This window comes from Gordionus sp. m RMFG-2023, chromosome 5, assembly GCF_954871325.1.
Source record: "Gordionus sp. m RMFG-2023 chromosome 5, tfGorSpeb1-WG-v2, whole genome shotgun sequence".
Classification (NCBI taxonomy): domain Eukaryota; kingdom Metazoa; phylum Nematomorpha; class Gordioida; order Chordodea; family Parachordodidae; genus Gordionus; species Gordionus sp. m RMFG-2023.
In genome coordinates, this window is record NC_088779.1 from 20,238,609 (window position 1) to 20,263,340 (window position 24,732).

Below are 24,732 nucleotides of genomic sequence, written 5' to 3' on the forward strand. Positions count from 1 at the left end.
TCACGAATAAACGAATCAATGCATTATTTTATTTTCATCCCGTTATATTATAGCATTCATATAGATTAAAGTGAAAACAACTAATTTTAGGAAATAAAAATATACCCGAAATTTTTTTTTGGCAATTCACACTTTACTCATCTTATACTAAGACATATTATTCTTGTCCACCATATAGAACTATAGGTTCTAACCTTTTTAAAAAATAAAATAATTCAATTGGTTAAGCTGAAACAATTTTCGACAATTTGGGGTGTTTTTCCCGTTATAATACAATCATAGATGCATCAAGGATTTTAGGGGGAGGGGGATTTCCTCCTTAAATTTTATGAAAGTCTTTAAGCACACTTATTGTAAGCCTAGGGCTGTCATATTTTTTTAAAATATTTAATTTAATATAAGTCATTATTTCAAAAAATTCTTAACTTTTACTTATTTTTCTTTTAAATTATTGCTATTTTTGGGCGAGAGAGTTGTGTAGAGGGGGGGGGGTTATTCGCTTAAAAAGTTAATTACGAGAATATATAATTTTCAGAGGATTCCCTCTCTGGCTACGACTATGACTATCGTCAGTCCATGTTGAAACGGTTATATTCTTAGCGAGTTCGTAGATTCTCCTATTTATGCATACCCGAAGCAATTTTTTGCCTTTATTTTTTATCAACGGTTATATATTTAACTGGTTTGCAGGTGCTACCTTTTCCATCCATTCACTCGGGATCATTACTATTATTTTAATATTTTTAAAAATTAGTATTCAAAATAGCAGTTTAATTTTAATCATTATAAGATATTTCCTTATATAAATAAATGTGTAAAATTTAGTGTTGTAAACGAACGCGTTCAAAATGAACGCGTTCGTGAACGAAGTTCGTTTTTTTGAAAAAAGGTGATGAACGGCGTTCCTTTTTTTTTGACGAACTTTGAACGTGAACGCGTTCCTTTTCTTTGATGAACGCGTTCAATTTTACGTTCGTTTAATTTTAAAAACACTTTTTATTTGAAAAATTAATATTAATCCGCATTTTTTAACAAAAAAGTCTTATATTTTTATTTATTTGAAAAATTAATATTTAATCCAATTTTTTAACAAAAAAGTCTTATATTTTTTAATCAGCTGTTTTTACTTTTTCCTTTTTCATATTGCAATTAAAGTACCATAGTGCTACTGCTAGAGAAGATAAGATTAAAGTTTATTAATTTGAATATTTTATATTTTAATTTAATAGATTAGCATTTGCATGGATATAAATATTTCATCATCAGATTCTGAAAATCAAAATTCAATATTAGATGAATTAGAATTACCATGGCCCAAATATCAAAAATATTTCACTGTTTTAAAATCAATTCCGAGATATCCTTTTTTTTTGACGAGGAAGAAGAGGGCAGATTGGAGGATGATAACATAGCGCAATTTTTTGAAACAATGGATAAAACATATAAATTCCCCCTTTTAAAAGAATTGTTTATCAAGTATAACACCGCAATCCCTTCATCTGCCTCTGTTGAGCGAGTTTTTAGTATAGCTAACGCTGTATTAACTGACAAGTGTTCATGCATCAGATGAAAATTTTGAAAAGCAATTATTATTAAAAATTAATAAGAAAATTTTTTTTTTATCGCTCTATTATATTGTATTTATAATTATATTATCAAAATAAAACTATTATTTTTTATCATGGCTAATATATTGTGTTGAAAAATATAAGGCATTTATTTATATTAAATTAAATTTAAAAAAAAATTTATCATAAAATTTTGAACGTATGAACGCGTTCATGAACTTGAACGCGTTCCTTTTTTTGAATTTGAACGTGAACGCGTTCGATTTTTGTCAATGAACGTTGAACGCGTTCGATTTTTTTAAAAATGTTTACAGCACTAGTAAAATTATAGAGTACATAATAATTTTCACATAAATTAACCTATTCATGTTTGCTTATTTATTGTGAATAAACTTTTTTGATTTTCTAGATTTTAAAAACTTATGACCCTGAAAATATCATTCCAATATCTTAACAGATTTTAAAGTTGTAGCCATATTAAATATATCCATTTTTTTTATTTCAAATACAATAACCATGATTTTTAAATAATAAGCTTTAAAATAATCAAATAATTAAGTGATATATTATAACAATCTATTAGTGTTGTTAATCGGCTTAGCCGAGTCGGCTCGAACGCAGCTCACCCAAATTTTGGGTCGTTTTTTTCGACTCTAACTCAAAGTTTTGGTCGTTTTTTACGACTTCAACCCGAGTTCAAGCCGAAAAAAACGACTTCGACCCAAAATATGGGTCGTTTTTTTCGACTCCGACCCAAGTCCAAGCCGAAAAAAACGACCTCGACCCAAAATATGGGTCGTTTTTTACGACTCCGACTCAAAATTTGGGTTGTATTTTTCGACTCAAACTTGAAATTTGGGTCGTATTTTTCGACTCAAACTTGAAGTTTGGGTCATATTTTTCGACTCAAACTTGAAGTTTGGGTCGTATTTTTCGACTAAAACTTGAAGTTTGGGTCGTATTTTTTGACTCAAACTTGAAGTTTGGGTCGTATTTTTTGACTCAAACTTGAAGTTTGGGTCGTATTTTTCGACTCCAACTCAAAGTTTGGGTCGTTTTTCTGACTCAGACTCAAACATCGGGTCGTTTTATTCAATCCGACCCAAAATATGGATCTTTTTTTTAAAGACGACTTAAAGTTAGGGTTGCTTTTTTTCACCCCTAACCCAATTCTAGATCATTTTTTTCGACCAAAAGTCAAATAACATTTAGTATATATTAATATTATAGGCGGGAAAGTTACTTAAAGCTTCTTTAAATTATAATGCTCTGGATTAACTATTCATCATAGTTATTTTTTAAAATTTTTAAGTGAAGATGCACCATAGAAAAGAGCCATTTGTTATGATGGTTATTTTTGAACTTTTTTAAATGAAATAGATGAAAATATATATTGTAGACATGTTAAATCAAAATTTCAGTGAAGATGTACCATAAATAAGTGACAATTGTCATAATCGCCATTTTTGAACTTTTTTGAGTTTTTTTAAAGCAAATTGCTAAAAATATATATTCTAAACATGTTGAATTAAAAATTCAGTCAGGATATATCATATATAGGTGACAATTGTCATAATCGCTATTTTTGAACTTTTTCAAATTTTTTTAAAGGAAATAGCTAAAAATATATATTCTAAACATGTTAAATTAAAAATTCAGTGAGGATGTATCATATATAGGTGACAATTGTCATAATCGCTATTTTTATACTTTTTCAAATTTTTTTAAAGGAAATAGCTAAAAATATATATTCTAAACATGTTAAATTCAAAATTCAGTGAGGATGTATCATATATAGGTGACAATTGTCATAATCGCTATTTTTGAACTTTTTCAAATTTTTTTAAAGGAAATATCTAAAAATATATATTCTAAACATGTTAAATTAAAAATTCAGTGAAGATATATCATAGATAGGTGACAATTGTCATAATCGCTATTTTTGAACTTTTTCAAATTTTTTTAAAGGAAATATCTGAAAATATATATACTAAACATGTTAAATTAAAGATTCAGTGATGATATATCATAGATAGGTGACAATTGTCATAATCGCTATTTTTGAACTTTTTCAAATTTTTTAAAGGAAATAGCTAAAATTATATATTCTAAACATGTTAAATTAAAAATTCAGTGAGGATGTATCATAGATAGGTAACAATTGTCATAATTGCTATTTTTGAACTTTTTCAAATTTTTTGAAAGGAAATAGCTAAAAATATATATTCTAAACATGTTAAATTAAAAATTTAAGAGGATGTATCATAGATAGGTGACAATTTTCATAATCGCTATTTTTAACATTTTTTAAAGAAAATAGCTAAAAATATATATTCTAAACATGTTAAATTAAAAATTCAGTGAGGATGTATCATAGATAGGTGACAATTGTCATAATCGTTATTTTTAAACTTTTTCCAATTTTTTTAAAGCAAATAACTAAAAATATATATCCTAAACATGTTAAATTAAAATATCAGTGAGGAAGTATCATAGATAAGGGACAAAAAATGTTATTATATATACGAGTAGTAAGGTACATAATAATTTTTGAGTGATAAAATGAGATGCTAATATATTTCTTGTAATTTTAATTTATAAAAAAATTCTTAAATATGTTATTGTCATAGACTGGGTCAGAAAATCAACTATCACATAAACTCATCTATGTTTTATTCATATTATATTTTTAAGTTTAAGGATATTAAAATATTTCCTCTTTGAAGTTTCTAGTTAGGATAAAATTTACTTGGCACATCTTACAATGATATTTATACCTTGTTTTTTTTCGAGAATAAATTTTATGCGATATTTCATGAAGGAAATTACATATCATTGTACAGAGAAATAACTTTGTATATATTATCTGCACCAATATCTTTTATATCAATCTCTATCGATGACATTTTAAATTATATTGGAAAACTAGATTGTGTAGATTTATAATTATTAATTTAAAGGATTAAGATTTTGGAATTAATTATAAATATATCTTAATAATTTTTATATGCATTTAATATTTAAAATCTCTCGTTATAAGCCTATTTAGCAAGAAAAATATTGACTAATCCTGAAATTACGATAATAGATATCTATACCTTTATATAATCTATGAGAAAAATTGCTCTCATAATATTCTTCTTAATAAAATAGTGAATAATTAACGCCTGAAAAAAAGTATAGCGCTTTATAACATGGTTCAAAGTTAATCCCAGTATCAATTTTAATTTGTAATTTTTCTCAAGTGTTCAAAATTCTAAATCTTAATATCAAAAACTATTTTAGTTATCAATTTAGTCAAATAATATTAAAACACTAATATTCTCCAGTATTCATAAAAAACAACAGCCTGAAACAAGAATACTAAGCTCAAATCATCTTAAATATTTGATACATTTATAGTTTAAATATTTTTATTTAAATTATATATATTTATTAATGTACAAAAAATTTAATTTAACAATATATATAGATATAAAAATTATGTATAAAATTTATTATTCATGATATTGATATCCCATGAATCAAACATAAACACTGTTTAAGTGTTTCGGAGGCCATGCGATTTCTTTTCTTTGTTACGGTGTCCACCCCTCTTGAGAAGACACGCTCGCTCTCAACGGATGTACTTTGCTGCGACAAAAAATCTTTAGCCAACATGCAAAGGTACGGAAAACGCTCAGAATTACAGTACGACTTAAAAAAACTCGACTTAACACTACATTTATGAAAAATATGGCTCGCCTAAATTATTAAATTATATTTAAAAAAATTCATATTTTAATTGAAAAAATGCATCCGGAATCGCAAATACTTATTTAAAAAATTTATTGTTTTATTAGTTTAAAAATTCCATATGGAAGTGAAGTGACTATTTAAATTCTAAAATTATAAAAGATATTTTATTTTACTTTTAGTGGTGCCAGCTAGACGGCAAATTTGTTGAGATTTTTTCTTTTCTTCATTGTTAGGGATAGGGATATGATTAATAATCATTTTTTTAACTTTCCAAATTTTTTTTTATTATTTTTAGGGGTATAAATCTAAATTTTTTTATTTTATTCATTTTTTGTTTTTAAAATTATAATTTAATATTATTAACATAAATTTTATTAATAAAAGTTGTCCAATTTAAATCATTTCTTAAATATTATTTTTATATAAAACTTTTCTTAGTGTGATGTCTCAAAGTTCAAGTTCTACGCCAGCAAGGTCAACTCAAGATGATAGAGAAAATCAAGTTAATCAATAACCATAAATCTTTATGATATTATTTCGATTTTATGCAATTATAACCTTTATTTTAATATATTTATAATTTTAGATGGAGCCTTTTTCGGATTCACTAATAGAACAGGATTTAAATTCTTCTGCGATTAATAGTAGTTTCAATATTAAATCAAATTATAATTATAGTCCAAATAAATCACACAAAAAATGCAATCATTGCGAAAAAATATATCGTTCCACTACCGCTACAAGTTTAATAAATTTTTGTTTTTATATAGTTACATTAAATTAAATTTTCAAATTTAAAAAGAAATTATTCCTTATGGCAGTAATGTTTTTTAATATTTAAAAAAACATAAAATATTTCGGGGTTTTTAGGATTTTAATGTTGGTCTAGAATTGTTTTGCTTTCCTCCAGTTTTTAAATATTTTTAAGCTAAAAGTGGATAATAATAACTTATTTATTTTCAATATATAAAAAAATAAAAACTAAATTAAAAAAATTTTAATTTTTATGACGGTACAGCTCTTTCAATTTTGCGATATTTGCTTATAAAGATTTAATTATTACTTCATAATGGCCTATTTTATCTTATTTAAGTGCTAAATTTACCTATCTTTTTATTTTTTACTCTAATTTTTTATTATTTTAAACCTAATTAAAATATAGAAAATATATTCAATATATAAACCTGGCTATATTTTTCAAAAAAGGTAATAATTTATACTTAATATTAATTATTTAGAATATTAAGTTAGGTTACTATTTTTTTCGAGGGGCTCATTATTATGTTGTTCAAACGTCGCGACCCCGACCCAGAGTTTGGGTCGTTTTTTTGACTCGGACTTCTTTTTATATTAAATTTTTTTGTTATTTTTTTAAATGTTTTTTATGTTATTTTTTTTTGATATATTATTGTTCTTTTGTGATTGGTTAATTTATTTTATTTTTAAAATAATATACATATATTTTTTTATTTAGGATATTTTTAAATAATATTTTTATAAATTTTATATCAATATAAATACAGTTCTATTTATAATAGATTTTTATAGCTAATAATAGGTATTACAAATATTTAATTTACAATATACGGCTAGCCCGGCCCGGATTTTTTTAAAATATATTATATTTATAATAGATTTTTTAGCTAATAAAAGCGATTTTAAATATTTAATTTGATATAAATGGCCGGCCCTGTTCGGATATTTTTTTATAAATAATTTTAGGCCCAGCCCGGCGGTATATATAAAAAAATTAAAATACGATCTAGCCCTCTGATATATTTTATTTATTAATTTCTGATTGTAACTTAGCTTATTAACAACAAAATAGGTATTAATTCTTAGTATTATTTAATACTTCTTTGTATGGTCATTGTCAAATCAATCACTTTTCTGCCGACCCCTTTCGATTTCTTAAAAATGGCCAAATTAGGATTTTAGCAAAATAATAAGTAAGCCTCGAGATTTGGTAAAATAAAAACCTATCTGTCATCTATGAGCAAAATCTCCTTGAATACATAATATTATTCAGGTCTTTTTAAAAATCGATCAAATCGGGCTTAACATTAATGATAGGCAATATATCAGTATTAAAATTTTTATTAGTTAGTGCATTATGCATCAACATTCAAATGTTTGAATAATCGAAAGGAGGCAGGGTTTAGAATATAGTTTCTTTTGATTTATTTAATAATATATATGTCGTATTGGGGAATCATGTGGGATTCGGAATCCCAACGTGGGGATTCAAGATCTTGAATCCCCACGTTTTATTCGGGATCTTTTTTTATATTTTAAAAAAAAATATTTAAAAAATAGTCCGAATCCCCATGCTCTTTTTTGCGGCTGGCACCATATAATTAAAAAACCAAAATAAGGGATTTAATAAGAGAATTTTAAAAAAAAGTAAATAGTATAAAATTAAGAAATATAATGAATGAAAAGGGATGAGGTTAAGACTTTTTTGTTTTAAAAAATATATTTACAAAAATCCGAATTATTGCAACATTTAAGCAGGGACCCGAACCGTTATTTATAACGGTTCAGTTTGGTTACGGTTCAGTATATAAAAAATTATAATGGTTACGTTTTGGTTACGGTGCTTGAGAAGGAATTTATATAAAGGTTCCGTTCGGTTCAGCTAATTATAAAGGTTCATTACGGTTAGAAATTTTTTTTTATTGAAGCAACACCATCTTTTAATTTATTTTTATTATAAGCATTTATGAATTATATATAAAAAAAATATATAAGATTCAAAATAACTCATTTTTAAATATTTATTTGAACATATAAGCTATATATTTTCAAGTATAAATAGATTCCTTTTTATTCGTAGTGACGATAACACAAAAAGCCCTTTCTACAGAAATTTGTGTTGCTGGAACCGCCTGATTCAGATATTTATAACAAAAATAAATTTTTTTTAAAAAAATATTTAAGGGGATTCGGAATCTTTTTTTAAAAAAAACAATTAAATTATATTTTCACCAGAAAATTTTATTTTTTAGAGATAATTAATATTGTATTACTTTTATGCTTTAAATCATTAAATACTCGAAGGCAATATTTTGTTTCACGCCCGAAAATTCACGGTGTTTTTAAATTTTTCAAAACTTTTAATGCTATAATTTTTTACACTTTATTGAATTTATTCTATTTATTTCTTTAATTCCATAATCCATAATAACAAAAAATAAATACATATTATAAATCCAAATTTTTACTTAGAAAAAGAAGAATGTCTATTTTTTTTATTTCAATTGTGTACGCCTTTCCTCTAATAGGCGATTGGCTACAGAAAAATAATCTTTCACTAGAAGCCGAATTTGCCAGGGCTGACAAAATTTTACTCTCTAATTTTCTCAAAAAAGGAAATAAATTTTCCTGCTTCCAAAACTTCAAAATATTGCCATTGTTATTTGTTTTATTTTTTAAAATTTTATTTTGATAATATTGATATTGTTATAATTTAAAAAAATATGACAAAACACTAAAATATTAAAACTATATAAAAATATGTAAAAAAAAATTATAAAAACTAAATAAAAATATATATTGGTCCTTAGCTTTTTTTAAAAAAAAACATTTTTATTATAAATAATTAAGTTTTAACAATCTCTAAATGAGTCTGACCTTATTTGTCTCAACCTAAAGATACATAGTATTTTTCCTTATTCATATTTGATTTTTTAGAACGGCTAACTCAATATTACATCCAGAAAAATAAACCATTATAATTTTTTATATACTGAACAGTTATAAATGTTTGGATCCCTGCTTAAATGTTCAATGAAATGCCATATTGCATTCAATAATTGTTGCAATAATTCGGATTTTTTATAAATATATTTTTTAATATTTTCTAAAACAAAAATGTCTTAACCTCATCCCTTTTCATTCATTATATGCCTTAATTTTATACTATTTACTTTTTTTTAAATTCCCTTTTTAAATCCCTTATTTTCGCCTTTTAATTATGTGGTGCCAGCCGTAAAAAAGAGAAGAAAAAGTAATTTTATTTTTTATTCATGGGGATTCGGAATATTTTTTAAATATTTTTAAACAAAAAGATCCCGAATAAAACGTGGGGATTCAAGATCTCCCAACGTTGGGATTCCGAATCTCACATGATTCCATATCCCAATACGACATATATAATATATATAATTTATTTAATAATATATATAATTTATTTTAGCCAATTTGCGCAAACATCTTCTAACCAAACATCCTGAAGTAATCAATGATTCGCCACCTTTGCCTGATTCTATTATAGGGGCAAGAAAACTTACAACAGACGATAATTTTCATTTAAATAAATTAATACTCAAATATATCATCAATGAAAATATTTCATTTAGAACGTATGATAGTAAAAATTTTAAAGACATCTTTACATATTTAAACAAAACCTCCAAAGTTTGGTGCAGGCAAACTGCTATGAAATATTTAAACAATATATATAACGAGGCTAAAACAAATATTATGAATTCCTTCCATAATTATAAAAATAAGATGGCAATAACAACAGACATATGGACCAGCAATAATTTAATAAGTTATTGCGCCATAACGGTCCATTATATAAATGATAAATGGAATATAACTAATGCCTTATTATCAATTACGGAATTTGCCCACCCTCACACGGGTGAAGATATTAAAGAATTATTATTATCAATAATGACAGAGTACAAAATAATAGATAAAATATCATCCATTACCCATGATAATGGATCGAACATGCTTTCGGCGGGAAAGCTCATAATTCCTTTAATTCGTGAGACATATAACCAAAATTTTAACACAATTAGATGTCTTGCCCACATTATTAATTTGATTGTACAAGAAGGACTGCCAACAATCTCAACAGATTTAGAAAAAGTTGAGATGTTGGTGAAAAAAATTCATAAAAGTCCTTCCTTGATGCAGGATTTTGTTGATATTTGTAATTGCAAAATTCCATTAGATGTGTCAACTAGGTGGAATTCAAAGTATCTCATGCTTAGTAAAATTAATAAGGTATTAATATTAATATTTAATTTTTTTACTGTTTGATTTATAGAATTTAGAAACTATTGTTAAAATGGGGAAAAGATGTATCAATGAAAATTTTTACATTAATACAGATGAGAGTAGAATGTTAAAAGATATAGAGGATTTTTTATATCCTTTTTATAAAATAACGTGCGAGATAAGCACGAATACATCTACAATAGGGATGTATGCACTATATTTAGATACGATTCAAATATTACTGGTAACAAGTATTGAAACCAGTAATAATAATGTTATAGTAGAATCGTCTAGATCTATGTTGGCTAAATGCCAAAAATATATCAATATTATGGACAATTTCGAAATATATGTGTGTAGTTTTCTTGATCCACGTATCAAGAAAACATTCATACCTTTATGGATGAACAAAGAATGTTATTATGAAAAATTGATTGCTTTATATGGTAAATACCGGTGTAATATATCGCCAGAAATATCAGAAAAAGACGATAATTGTGAAATGATGTCAATAACTATCTTAAATAGTCTGAGAAGGTATATATTTAATATTCTATAACTATTTTAAATTTTCTCAAAGTTGATATATTTAATTTTAATAATTTATTTTATATTTTTAGGAAAGCCTCGTTAGTTCCAATGGTGAACGAGATCGCCGAATACCTAGCTGATCCAGTAGTCTCAGCAACGACTACAGTGTTGGATTGGTGGAGCTGTAATTCTGAGCGTTTTCCGTACCTTTGCATGATGGCTAAAGATTTTTTGTCGCAGCAAAGTACATCCGTTGAGAGCGAGCGTGTCTTCTCAAGAGGGGTGGACACCGTAACAAAGAAAAGAAATCGCATGGCCTCCGAAACACTTAAACAGTGTTTATGTTTGATTCATGGGATATCAATATCATGAATAATAAATTTTATACATAATTTTTATATCTATATATATTGTTAAATTAAATTTTTTGTACATTAATAAATATATATAATTTAAATAAAAATATTTAAACTATAAATGTATCAAATATTTAAGATGATTTGAGCTTAGTATTCTTGTTTCAGGCTGTTGTTTTTTATGAATACTGGAGAATATTAGTGTTTTAATATTATTTGACTAAATTGATAACTAAAATAGTTTTTGATATTAAGATTTAGAATTTTGAACACTTGAGAAAAATTAAAAATAAAATTGATACTGGGATTAACTTTGAACCATGTTATAAAGCGCTATACTTTTTTTCAGGCGTTAATTATTCACTATTTTATTAAGAAGAATATTATGAGAGCAATTTTTCTCATAGATTATATAAAGGTATAGATATCTATTATCGTAATTTCAGGATTAGTCAATATTTTTCTTGCTAAATAGGCTTATAACGAGAGATTTTAAATATTAAATGCATATAAAAATTATTAAGATATATTTATAATTAATTCCAAAATCTTAATCCTTTAAATTAATAATTATAAATCTACACAATCTAGTTTTCCAATATAATTTAAAATGTCATCGATAGAGATTGATATAAAAGATATTGGTGCAGATAATATATACAAAGTTATTTCTCTGTACAATGATATGTAATTTCCTTCATGAAATATCGCATAAAATTTATTCTCGAAAAAAAACAAGGTATAAATATCATTGTAAGATGTGCCAAGTAAATTTTATCCTAACTAGAAACTTCAAAGAGGAAATATTTTAATATCCTTAAACTTAAAAATATAATATGAATAAAACATAGATGAGTTTATGTGATAGTTGATTTTCTGACCCAGTCTATGACAATAACATATTTAAGAATTTTTTTATAAATTAAAATTACAAGAAATATATTAGCATCTCATTTTATCACTCAAAAATTATTATGTACCTTACTACTCGTATATATAATAACATTTTTTGTCCCTTATCTATGATACTTCCTCACTGATATTTTAATTTAACATGTTTAGGATATATATTTTTAGTTATTTGCTTTAAAAAAATTGGAAAAAGTTTAAAAATAACGATTATGACAATTGTCACCTATCTATGATACATCCTCTTAAATTTTTAATTTAACATGTTTAGAATATATATTTTTAGCTATTTCCTTTCAAAAAATTTGAAAAAGTTCAAAAATAGCAATTAAGACAATTGTTACCTATCTATGATACATCCTCACTGAATTTTTAATTTAACATGTTTAGAATATATAATTTTAGCTATTTCCTTTAAAAAAATTTGAAAAAGTTCAAAAATAGCGATTATGACAATTGTCACCTATCTATGATATATCATCACTGAATCTTTAATTTAACATGTTTAGTATATATATTTTCAGATATTTCCTTTAAAAAAATTTGAAAAAGTTCAAAAATAGCGATTATGACAATTGTCACCTATCTATGATAAATCTTCACTGAATTTTTAATTTAACATGTTTAGAATATATATTTTTAGATATTTCCTTTAAAAAAATTTGAAAAAGTTCAAAAATAGCGATTATGACAATTGTCACCTATATATGATACATCCTCACTGAATTTTTAATTTAACATGTTTAGAATATATATTTTTAGCTATTTCCTTTAAAAAAATTTGAAAAAATTCAAAAATAGCGATTATGACAATTGTCACCTACCTATGAAACATCATCACTGAATTTTTAATTTAACATGTTTAAAATATATAATTTTAGCTATTTCCTTTAAAAAAATTTGAAAAAGTTCAAAAATAGCGATTATGACAATTGTCACCTATCTATAATACATCATCACTGAATTTTTTATTTAACATGTTTAGAATATATATTTTTAGATATTTCCTTTAAAAAAATTTGAAAAAGTTCAAAAATAGCGATTATGACAATTGTCACCTATCTATGATATATCTTCACTGAATTTTTAATTTAACATGTTTAGAATATATATTTTTAGATATTTCCTTTAAAAAAATTTGAAAAAGTTCAAAAATAGCGATTATGACAATTGTCACCTATATATGATACATCCTCACTGAATTTTGAATTTAACATGTTTAGAATATATATTTTTAGCTATTTCCTTTAAAAAAATTTGAAAAAATTCAAAAATAGCGATTATGACAATTGTCACCTACCTATGAAACATCATCACTGAATTTTTAATTTAACATGTTTAAAATATATAATTTTAGCTATTTCCTTTAAAAAAATTTGAAAAAGTTCAAAAATAGCGATTATGACAATTGTCACCTATCTATGATACATCATCACTGAATTTTTAATTTAACATGTTTAGAATATATATTTTTAGATATTTCCTTTAAAAAAATTTGAAAAATTTCAAAAATAGCGATTATGACAATTGTCACCTATATATGATACTTCCTCACTGAATTTTTAATTTAACATGTTTAGAATATATATTTTTAGATATTTCCTTTAAAAAAATTGAAAAAAGTTCAAAAATAACGATTATGACAATTGTCACCTACCTATGATACATCCTCACTGAATTTTTAATTTAACATGTTTAGAATATATATTTTTAGCTATTTCCTTTAAAAAAATTTGAAAAAGTTCAAAAATAGCGATTATGACAATTGCCACCTATCTATGATACATCCTCACTGAATTTTTAATTTAACATGTTTAGAATATATATTTTTAGCTATTTCCTTTAAAAAAATTGAAAAAAGTTCAAAAATAACGATTATGACAATTGTCACCTACCTATGATACATCCTCACTGAATTTTTAATTTAACATGTTTAGAATATATATTTTTAGCTATTTCCTTTAAAAAAATTTGAAAAAGTTCAAAAATAGCGATTATGACAATTGTCACCTATCTATGATACATCCTCACTGAATTTTTAATTTAACATGTTTAGAATATATATTTTTAGCTATTTCCTTTAAAAAAACTCAAAAAGGCTCAAAAATGGCGATTATGACAATTGTCACTTATCTATGGTACATCTTCACTGAAATTTTGATTTAACATGTCTACAATATATATTTTTATCTATTTCATTTAAAAAAGTTCAAAAATAACCATCATAACAAATGGCTCTTTTCTATGGTGCATTTTCACTTAAAAATTTAAAAAAATAACTATGATGAATAGTTAATCCAGAGTATTATAATTTAAAGAAGCTTTAAGTAACTTTCCCGCCTATAATATTAATATATACTAAATGTTATTTGACTTTTGGTCAAAAAAAATGATCTAGATATTGGGTTAAGGGTGAAAAAAAGCAACCCTAACTTTAAGTCGACTTTAAAAAAAAAGATCCATATTTTGGGTCGGATTGAATAAAACGACCCGATGTTTGAGTCTGAGTCAGAAAAACGACCCAAACTTTGAGTTGGAGTCGAAAATACGACCCAAACTTCAAGTTTGAGTCGAAAAATACGACCCAAACTTCAAGTTTGAGTCGAAAAATACGACCCAAACTTCAAGTTTGAGTCGAAAAATATGACCCAAACTTCAAGTTTGAGTCGTAAAAAACGACCCATATTTTGGGTCGAAGTCGAAAAAAACGACCCAAATTTTTAGTCGGAGTCGTAAAAAACGACCCATATTTTGGGTCGAAGTCGAAAAAAACGACCCAAATTTTTAGTCGGAGTCGTAAAAAACGACCCATATTTTGGGTCGAGGTCGTTTTTTTTGGCTTGGACTTGGGTCGGAGTCGAAAAAAACGACCCATATTTTGGGTCGAAGTCGAAAAAAACGACCCAAACATTGAGTCGGAGTCGAATAAAACGACCCGAGCTTTGGGTCGGGGTCGCGACTCGTGGCGTTTTAACAACACTACAATCTATGATAAATCTACTTTTCCAGGTGGCAAATCCTCTTTGTCTTTATAGGGCGTCAGAGAAGCTAGAATTACTTCACTTCATTTTTTACATTTCGTATGAGACAGGATATTCGAATAAGAGGAATAGATCAGGCAGAGTTGGGCAGGTCCTCTTGAAAAAGAATCTAAAAACAGATACAGATTCTTTGTGAAAAAATGAATCTTAGATACAGATACTAGTATCTTTTTCAAAATATCAAAAAGATACAAGATACTTTTAAATTATCATTACCAATTAAATCAGAATAGCTTATAAAACAGTTTTTACTATATATTTGTGAAGAACATAACATACACATATAATAAGAATGAATATTTACAATAATTAATAAAACATTTAATGATGAGTTAATTATAATAATCAGGCATTTTAATATTAGCCATTCATAGCATAGATTGAGAAGGGAGACTAGTATTTTTAATTGGAGTTGAAATATTAATTTGTAAAAGAGTAATTAAAATACAATCATTATAAGATAATCAAATTTTTCAAATAATTTATCATTAGACCTTTGTCGTTTCGGCGTATTTAACATTTTTACCAAAACTAAATAACCTTTCAATTAGAGCTGATGAATTATATGTATAAAAAATTTCCTTAATAGAAGGATAAAAATTAAGCATTTATAATATATTTCGACTTAATATAATTTAAAATCTCCAGCCATTGTTATTTGTATTATTGAACTCAGCACCATTTGTTTCACCAAAAGAAAAATAATTATCATTTTCTTTATTAGATGTTAATCATTGGTTTTATAGTTTGAACTTTATTATTTACTCTGGTACTACATTTAGGACTTCTTTTATTAATATATTTTGAAATTTTTTTATTATCCAACTCAATCCATAAGTTCTTAAAATATGGATGTGATATTGATGTCAAAAAAGCCACATTATATTCAAATCATAGGAAAATATTTTCTTAAAATCTTTTACCCATACCATCTTGGGCAGTTTTTAAAGGTAGACAATATTGTAAACTTGAATTTTTAAGATAACCTATGCCCCTTTTAACTACACATAAATAATATACTATAATATGTTTAACAAAATTTGTGTTTAACCCTTTATTATTTTTTTGATTATACAGGTTTTACATTTAGCCTGTAAATTGTCTTTTTTAACTTATATTTAAAAACCATATAAAATTTTAAGATTATATGATTCAGGGGAACTTATTTCTATAATTTAAATTTCACTACCATGAGTGTTAATTATCCAAAAATTAAAAATATTACATAAAATTGGTAATGATATTCTATCGAGTTATATTTATATATAAAATATAATCTGTACATATTTCGTTTTGGTGTTGTTATTTTTTTTATCTTTCTACCTTAATATGATTTGTAAATTTTCCAAATAATTTTGGCTGTCAATATATTAAAATATGGTGGAAAAAAATAAACAAATTAATTCAAGATTCCCGAAGAAAATAAAATATATACTGTGATATGTAAAATTTTAAACATGAATATTAAAAAGAATCTGTATCTTTTGTCAAGAATATGAAAAAGATACAAGATTTATTAGAAATGTCAAAAAGATACTGAGTACATGATACAAAAGGATCTTGTATCTTAGATACAAGTATTCGCGGTACTGCCCAACTCTGAGATCAGGTCTACCGGAATATTCTTTCTTATTAAAAACTGTGATACCCACGAAAATTTCTATAAATTTTTTTAAGGTCAACGTTTTTCAAAGACGTTTTTAAGGTATGTTTCCAGCCATTTATTTTTATTCCCAAATAAAAGATTAATTTATCAAATTAATATTTTTGTATGATATAATATTTCAAAAAAAACTTGATCGTAAATGGTCTCAAAGGCAATTTACTAGCGTGGAAACATGCCTCAAAGCCGCTTTGGAAAAACGTTATCTGGAAATGGCATAATATTGGAATAATATATCTATTATTTTCTTTGAATAAATGTAATATTGGTCAACTATAAAAGAATGGATCATCATAGAAAATAAAGCTAAGTGAAAATTTTTTCCGATTTAATGATTAAGCGCCTTTTAATCGCTTCAATAGACTAATTATAATTACTACAATTATCTCAGTCTTTCCGTATCAGGAAAATTAGAATCGTCTACTAAATTGTTCTCTATATCTTATTCGTCGTCATAGCATTATATTCGGGTGGAAATATAACATGCCAGCTGACTCGGGAAAACTATCCACATCCCCATGACTTAATGCAGTTCAAGCTATAACTTTTTTTCAGAAGCAAATTTCATAATTTGGTGGGTGTAAATAATATTTTTTTAAATTAAATTTTACCCTAATAATCCTAACAGACATGCTGAACATATTATTTATTTCTGGAAATAGGAAAAATAGAGGAAAGGGTTATTAACTTGCAAAAATTGATAGGGGTTTAGAGTAGAATAGGGGGGGGGAGGGGGGATAGTTAATATAATTTTTTTTATAACAGATTTTAATAAAGCTTATTTTAATCTTTCTCTATATATTAACTAAAATTTAAGATGTAAATTGACCCTAACCGGTCGTGCGAGTTTCTATGCGACTTATAGCCTAAAAAAGTATTTGCCATTCTATTTCTTGTTTAATGATTCTAGATTGTTAGATTATGACCAAGGTTACACGCAGATCCTAATATAGCTGGAATATCCTTCCCTGCTTTGGCCCAGATTTAATAAGCATAATTAAATGACGATTTATTAAAAATATTTTAAATTATGCATTAGATATATATATAATATATTTCATCATATGTGCAAAGAATATGCTTTTTTTAAAATGTACTTTGTAATTTTGAATTTACATTAACTTCGCCAATTATTCCAATTCTAGTCAAAAATGTTTTTATCTCATCAATTGTTTGACTAGAACAAGGTAACAAAGGAGGGCGAGGAAAACCTCCTCTGTAGCCGAGAAGGGTCATCGCAACTTTTAAGCCTGGTACACCGGAACGGCCAAGAAATTCATTGGTGGTCATGACTAAATTGTGAAGGATATTTGCTTTTTCGATCGATTCTGGATCTTGGGACAAATTTTTATCACTTAATATATCGTTTATAACTAACAATTGTTTTCCTAAAATGTTGGCCATAGCACATATACCACCGCTTGTGTAACCTAATCGAAGGGAAGGATACAGCATACTGGCCGAACCGATCAATACTCTGAATCCATTCTTGTCATAATCATTTTTACACTTTAAAGCATAATTAAGTTGAGACAATTTAACTATGTTGTTATCACATTCTTTGAGCCCTATTATATTAGGGTGCTGCGCCAATTTAAGGATTATGTTAATTGATAAATTGACGCCCGTGCATTTGGGCATGTTGTATAAAATTACGGGAATATTACATCTATCTGCCACCTCTTCGAAATGTTTTACCAAGTAAATATCGTCGGATGATAAACCTTTGTAATAATAAGGGGGCAGGATTAGGGCGACATGGGCGCCTTCCTTTGCCAAGACATTAGTTAATTTAATAGTTTCATCAGTTGATTCACAACCAGTCCCTACAATTGTAATTTTCTCCGGTGACGTTTTATGTTTAAATTCTCTTAATACATTAATTTTTTCTTTAAGATTTAGGTAAGGAAATTCTCCTGTAGTGCCAAACAATATGTAACCCGAAAATGATATGTTTTCAAATATTCGTATATTGTGGTTTAACGCATCAAAATCTATATTTCCGTCATTCGTGAAGGGAATGCATGTCGGGTTAAAAATTCCGGATAAATTCAGGTAACGGACAGATGATGAATTAATAATATTTCTGAATGTTTTTATCAAAAAAAATAATAATAAAATTAGAGATTCTCTGAATATTGAATCTGGTATGAGAAGGGTGCCGGGTCTTACTAAGTCCAGCCGTTTCTATGAAAATAGCCGGTAATTATATTTCTATCTACAATTGATAGAATATACTTAAATAAATCTATAAAAAATTTTATATTTTTTTATTTATTTAGCCGTTTTAATATTCTTATTAAAATTTATCAAATTAGAAAACAGGAAAATTTATTTGTGATAAAAACAAAACACGCTGACACAATTATTTTTTAAAATATGGATATTTTTAATTTTTCGCTTCATAAAACCGAATTTAATTAATTTATAAAAATCACGTCTGTAAATGTTATAAGCTATAATTCGAGAAATTTCCCAATAAAATAAAAGTAATTAATTATAATTTTAGAGCCAAACAAAATCAAGAAGATTAATTTATGAGAGCTTGTCTCATCGAAAAATAGCAATCAGTTCTAAATTCTTAAAAAATATGATTCTGAAAATATAGAAATAAGATAGTTAAACCGAAATGTAGCAATCAATATAAAACAAAAATTTTATGCCATCTAATAAATTAAATTACTTTTTTGAGACATACATGTAATGTTTTAGGAATTTATATTTTTACTTATATGATAAATTATATCAAATACTAGGGCTGTGCCGATCCATTTTCACCGATTCGATCTGATTCAATATTTTCCGATATTGCTTCAAAACCGATCCGATATTTATACTGATTTTAATCACCCCCGTTTGAACCAAGTGTAATTAAGAAATCAATATTTTTTATGCAAAAAATCGAATTATGAATTTAATTTTTTTATTTCTACAATTAAGACTTTAATAAAAAAATATATATTTAATAATATATCCATTTTATGTTGGTATGAATTATAAAAAAAATTGTAATATTTAATATATAAAATTATAATATATTAGATTTTTTTAATAAATATGAGAGCCTCCAGATTTTTTGGGAATAAGCTTCTACGATATGGATTATCTATATCTCCTGCCGTACTGAAGATAGACTCAGATGATTCCGCAGATAACGCATTTTGCAAAATTATCTTTGTCTTTTTTAAGATATTTCCATAATTCAGATACCATATTTAAAGTATAAATAAAAAAATTGGCGTTATTTAAAAAGATTTAAAATAAATAAAACTTTGGGTGTTCCTTTCTATTTTTATAAAAAAAAACTTTTTAAATACTATAAATCTTTTTTAAAAAAAAATTAAAAAAAAATATTTAGAAAATAAAATAAAATAACAAAAAAAAGAAAAGTAAAAAGATCATCGGATAGGGTTTTTTACAGGTATCGGTCCGATCCAATATTTAATATCGGCACAGCCCTATCAAATACGATGAAAAACATTATAACCATTAAAAAAAAATTATTACGATATGCCAACCTGCCAGAAAATAATTAATCATCTTTTTATAGATTTTGATAATGAAATTTAATTGATCCTACGGCGATTTTATGAAATATATAGAGGATGCAGAAAAATCGGTTAATGCTAGTATAGCATTTTCTAAATAACAATTTAATTTGCAAAAACCGACCAATTATTTTTTAAAATTCAATAAAATCCATTTTTTATACATTAAGATATGGAATCACGCGATCGTCTCCGATATTCTATATATTATCCCCCGTCAGGGCCGTATAGCCAGGAATTTTCAGCTAGGGGGCCAGCTGCTTACTTGAGCAGGCCACTATTTTTTAAAAATAAAACAAATATCAAGCATGCATATAAATTTTTTGCTATTTTTATTAAAAATATATTAATGTAATATGAATACAAAATAATACTATAATATAATGCGATGATTTTTATTTTTAAATTTTAACATAAATGAATTAAAGTATATATTTTGTGTTATTTTTTTCCATAAGCTATCAATACTAAATTTTGCTTACGTTGATCTTTCATTGACTCTCTAGTGCTCGATAGAACTCTCTTTATTGTAGAGAAAGAGGCCACACAAGAAGCTGTTGGTACCCTAATGATAATGGCTGCTGAGTAGCATTTATACAATTCTTAAATGCATGATGATATTATTTTTATGCATAATATTTAGGATATTTTTAAAATTATGTGTTTCTTTAGCTTCTGCAGCTAATAATCCTTTAACTATTTTCATTTCATGATGTAACGTTTCCATATTTAAGTTTAGTAATGATTCTTATCCAATATAAAAATTAGGGTCAAAGGGGGATAATGTATTAAAACATGATAGAAGATTATAGTAATCTTGTGTAAATCTATCTAAAAAACGATTAACACAATGTAATCAATTTCATAATAATTCCTTTTTAAAGAACTCCATTTGGAGTCTTTTTCACAATCAAATTGTAATTTGATCTCGAAATCTTGAAGTTTTCCTTGATGATTTGTGGGGAGTGATATTAAATTTTGCTAAAGGTTTTTCAGCCTTAATTCTAATCATATCAAAAGAATTATCGCTTTTTTTATTTTTTAATATATTGATAGTGGAATCAATACAATTTTTATTTTTAGCATCCACTAGATTAGTACCTTCTGACTGTAAGATTAGTACCTTCTGATTGTAGATACTTATTTAGTGGATCTATTGTTGTTATATCTTATAAATTTAATGGCTAATTTAACGTAATTTATATTAAATCATTGAGATAAAAGACCAGAGACTTCGACTGAATCATGAGTGGAAACATCTGATAAGAGTTCTATTAGAAAAGTAAAATAATACTTCACTAATAGCCTCAATTCTCATAATTGATGAGAGATGCTTATAAATGACCAGTCCACCTCTGGTCTAAAAGTCTCTTAGAGTATGGCCTGCATATTTACAGGATATATTAAAGCGCCTAAAAAAATACAACGCATTGGATAAATTAAAAAAATTAGAAATGATAACAATATTATCATACCAATTTTGAACCACAAAATGTAATTTGTGATTATAGCAATAAGAGGAACTTTTTTATTAATTTTTTTTTTGAAGTAGGGTTTGTACTCCTTCATTTCGGCCTCACATAACGTTTGCCCCATATATGCCTGGCTTATTATATTTGTTGAATTAATATTTAACTCATTCAGTTGCTTTAAAATGCAATAAGTAATGCTTTCAACAGAAAGACATTGTCCTATTAAATTTTCTTGGACTTCTAGAGAAAAAATATAGCGAATAATTATGCTAAGGTTTTCACAACCTTATGCATCATTTATCACATCAGTCTTAAGACAAATAAAAGACATCTTATTTTGTTATATTTATCTGAAATATATTCAAGCACCATATCTGCCATAATAGATATTACTTCATTTTGAATCTGGGGTGATGTATATTGGGCATTTTGTGGTATAAATTTCATAATTTTATTTAATTCAGGATCTTTTTGGATGGTGTAAAAACATTGCTATAAACAGTCCTAAAGAATAAATTATGTTTTCATCAGTTGCAGCATGCGTAATTTTTGTTTCATGGATGAAAAGATAGCTATTGTATTTACTTACCAAAATTTTTGTTATCTCAGTATTTTCTTCATAATTCTAAAATATTCACTGCTGTTTTAAATAACTGATTATATCGGGCTTAGATAATATTATTTTGTCTAAGATCTTAATCGGACTATTTTTAGAAATCGGCCAAAATCAAGCTGTTTAGCAACACTGCACAATAATTACCAAATTTTATAAAAATTTAATAAGAACCTTTTTTATTTTAATAAATATTTACGGAACAGTCTCAATCTGTTTCCTTAGATTTGATATATATATCAAGCCTTGAGTAATCACTTGATTAGCTTCAGAAAATCCCGGATTTTATGATCAGATCTATATCAGAGACCTTCAAAAGATAATGATATTGTGATTGAACCATAATAAATAAAATAATTATCATTGAAATGAGTACATTTAAAACAAGGTTAAGCACCTATATAATGTTAAACACAAACACACATGAAAGTGATAAAATATGGATGAATGATGATTTAATATTGGATAAAAATAAAACAGGAGAGAAAGAAATTTACAAACTAGACATGTTTTTTGAATAAATATTTAAAATTTTTTAAAAATAATATATTACAAAAATTTTTTAAAATTTGGAGGACCGGAAAAGTTTATGGGGGCTAAAATTTTTTTTTGGAGAGTGGGTCTGGCTCCCCCGGGCTATATATAGAATTAGTGATCTCCACACATTTACCAACTAGGCTACATATGCTTATAGAGTAGACCACAGATGATTTCCAAAAACGATGATTTATAAATATACATTATAACATGTGGCAGTGTTGATCCTAACAAAAAATAGCGAAAATATCGATTCGTTCAACGCTGCCTTTGGTGATAACTAACAATAACATGAAAAATCCTGGTTACATCCAGGAATCAACTTGATTTTTGTATTCATTTTTAATATTTGTTTTGAATATTTTTTATTTTGATATGGTATCTAATTGTGATCCAGACTACTATGTTATGCAAAAATTAAAAGCAATCATTGACAAAAATGTCTAAAACCAAAAGACCTGGATAAATATATCCTCAAAAAAATACCTATAGACAAAAATTGAGAATAAAATTTTATTCCAGTCCATTTTTTTAGGTAATTTGAAAAAAAGTTAATTTTTGACCATTTATATTGCTCCTCCACCTAAATTTTTTGGCCTGATTACACCACTGATCACATAGATTTTATTGGTTAAATTGCTTATATAATAAATTGATCACTGGAAAAATGTGTGGAATACCCCATTAACATCAAAAGGGGGTGGAGGTAAAATGTTCTGCAGCAGCCATATAATGGACCTGCCCAAAAAAACTTTTTAAAATATGTTGCTTAACATTTTAATTGAGCTACTTGATTTATTTAAAATCTATATCATTATTTTTTTGGCCCTTAATTAAAATTTGCAACTCAAAATGATCAGAAATAATAAGTTTATCAATAAATAACAGTTTAGTAACTCTTCTATTGATTTTTAATTTATTTTAAATTATAATTTTTAAGATATAACTGACGAATAGATACACAAAATATCCTATGAATATGATATATAAATGAAGAGACTTGAAATGGAAAGATTTTGATAGAACACATGAGATCATTAGTTAATGCATGCAATTTAACCAAAGTGATTGACATAATATTACATTTTACACGAATTATGATTACAAAGAATGTTTTATAGAGATAATACATGACATTCATTATTAGTTATAATACTTTTTTATTCCATTTATATAATTGGGGAAATGATATAGCTATGAATTAATTTTAATGTAAATTCAAGATTATCGTCATTATCAATGGGTATATATATTTTTTTAAAGAATATATATATTATTTTTTTAATCCATTACTGATCAAGGAATTACCATTGGGGATTACCAGATCAAAACTTATTTTTTATGAATATTGATTATTTTAATTTGTTTGAGATATCTTATTAAAGTGATTTATTAAAATAAAATTTTTGATATTTAAAAATGTAGCAAAACGAAAACACAAAAATAAGATATGAATAAACGTCACTAAGATGAGGGGGTGCAAGCAGGGGTTGAGGCTCCCCAAAAATTTAAATAGCCCCCCTAAACAGAATTTTTTTAACTGCTCCCTAGTAGCCCCTTGAACTAAATAAAATATTTGAATAGCCACCTAAACGATTTTTTTTTGAATTCTATTATATATTAAATATAGATTTGCTATTATTTTTAAAACAATTAATATGAATATATAGATTTTTATTAAATTTGTGCGATTTTAATTATTAGATTACTATAAATTTTATTTTCACTATGTTAACAATT

At 25.8% G+C, this 24,732-nt stretch overlaps 1 protein-coding gene and 1 long non-coding RNA gene across 2 annotated transcripts; both read right to left on the bottom strand.

Moving 5' to 3' along the window:
- Nucleotides 1-167: 167 nt before the first annotated feature.
- Nucleotides 168-15,199, bottom strand: LOC135929416 (uncharacterized). The gene is made up of 3 exons (XR_010572592.1): nucleotides 15,120-15,199; nucleotides 517-726; nucleotides 168-194 (listed from the first exon to the last, which is right to left on the bottom strand). It is a non-coding gene; the product is annotated as an uncharacterized LOC135929416 (long non-coding RNA).
- A 2,645-nt stretch (nucleotides 15,200-17,844) lies between these two features.
- On the bottom strand, nucleotides 17,845-24,057 carry LOC135929680 (4-hydroxy-2-oxoglutarate aldolase, mitochondrial-like). Its single transcript, XM_065466366.1, has 2 exons — nucleotides 23,993-24,057; nucleotides 17,845-18,908 (listed from the first exon to the last, which is right to left on the bottom strand). Exons 1-2 carry the CDS (start codon nucleotides 24,028-24,030, stop codon nucleotides 17,909-17,911), a joined length of 1,038 nt encoding a protein of 345 aa, XP_065322438.1. The 5' UTR covers nucleotides 24,031-24,057; the 3' UTR covers nucleotides 17,845-17,908.
- Between the last annotated feature and the right edge of the window lie 675 nt (nucleotides 24,058-24,732).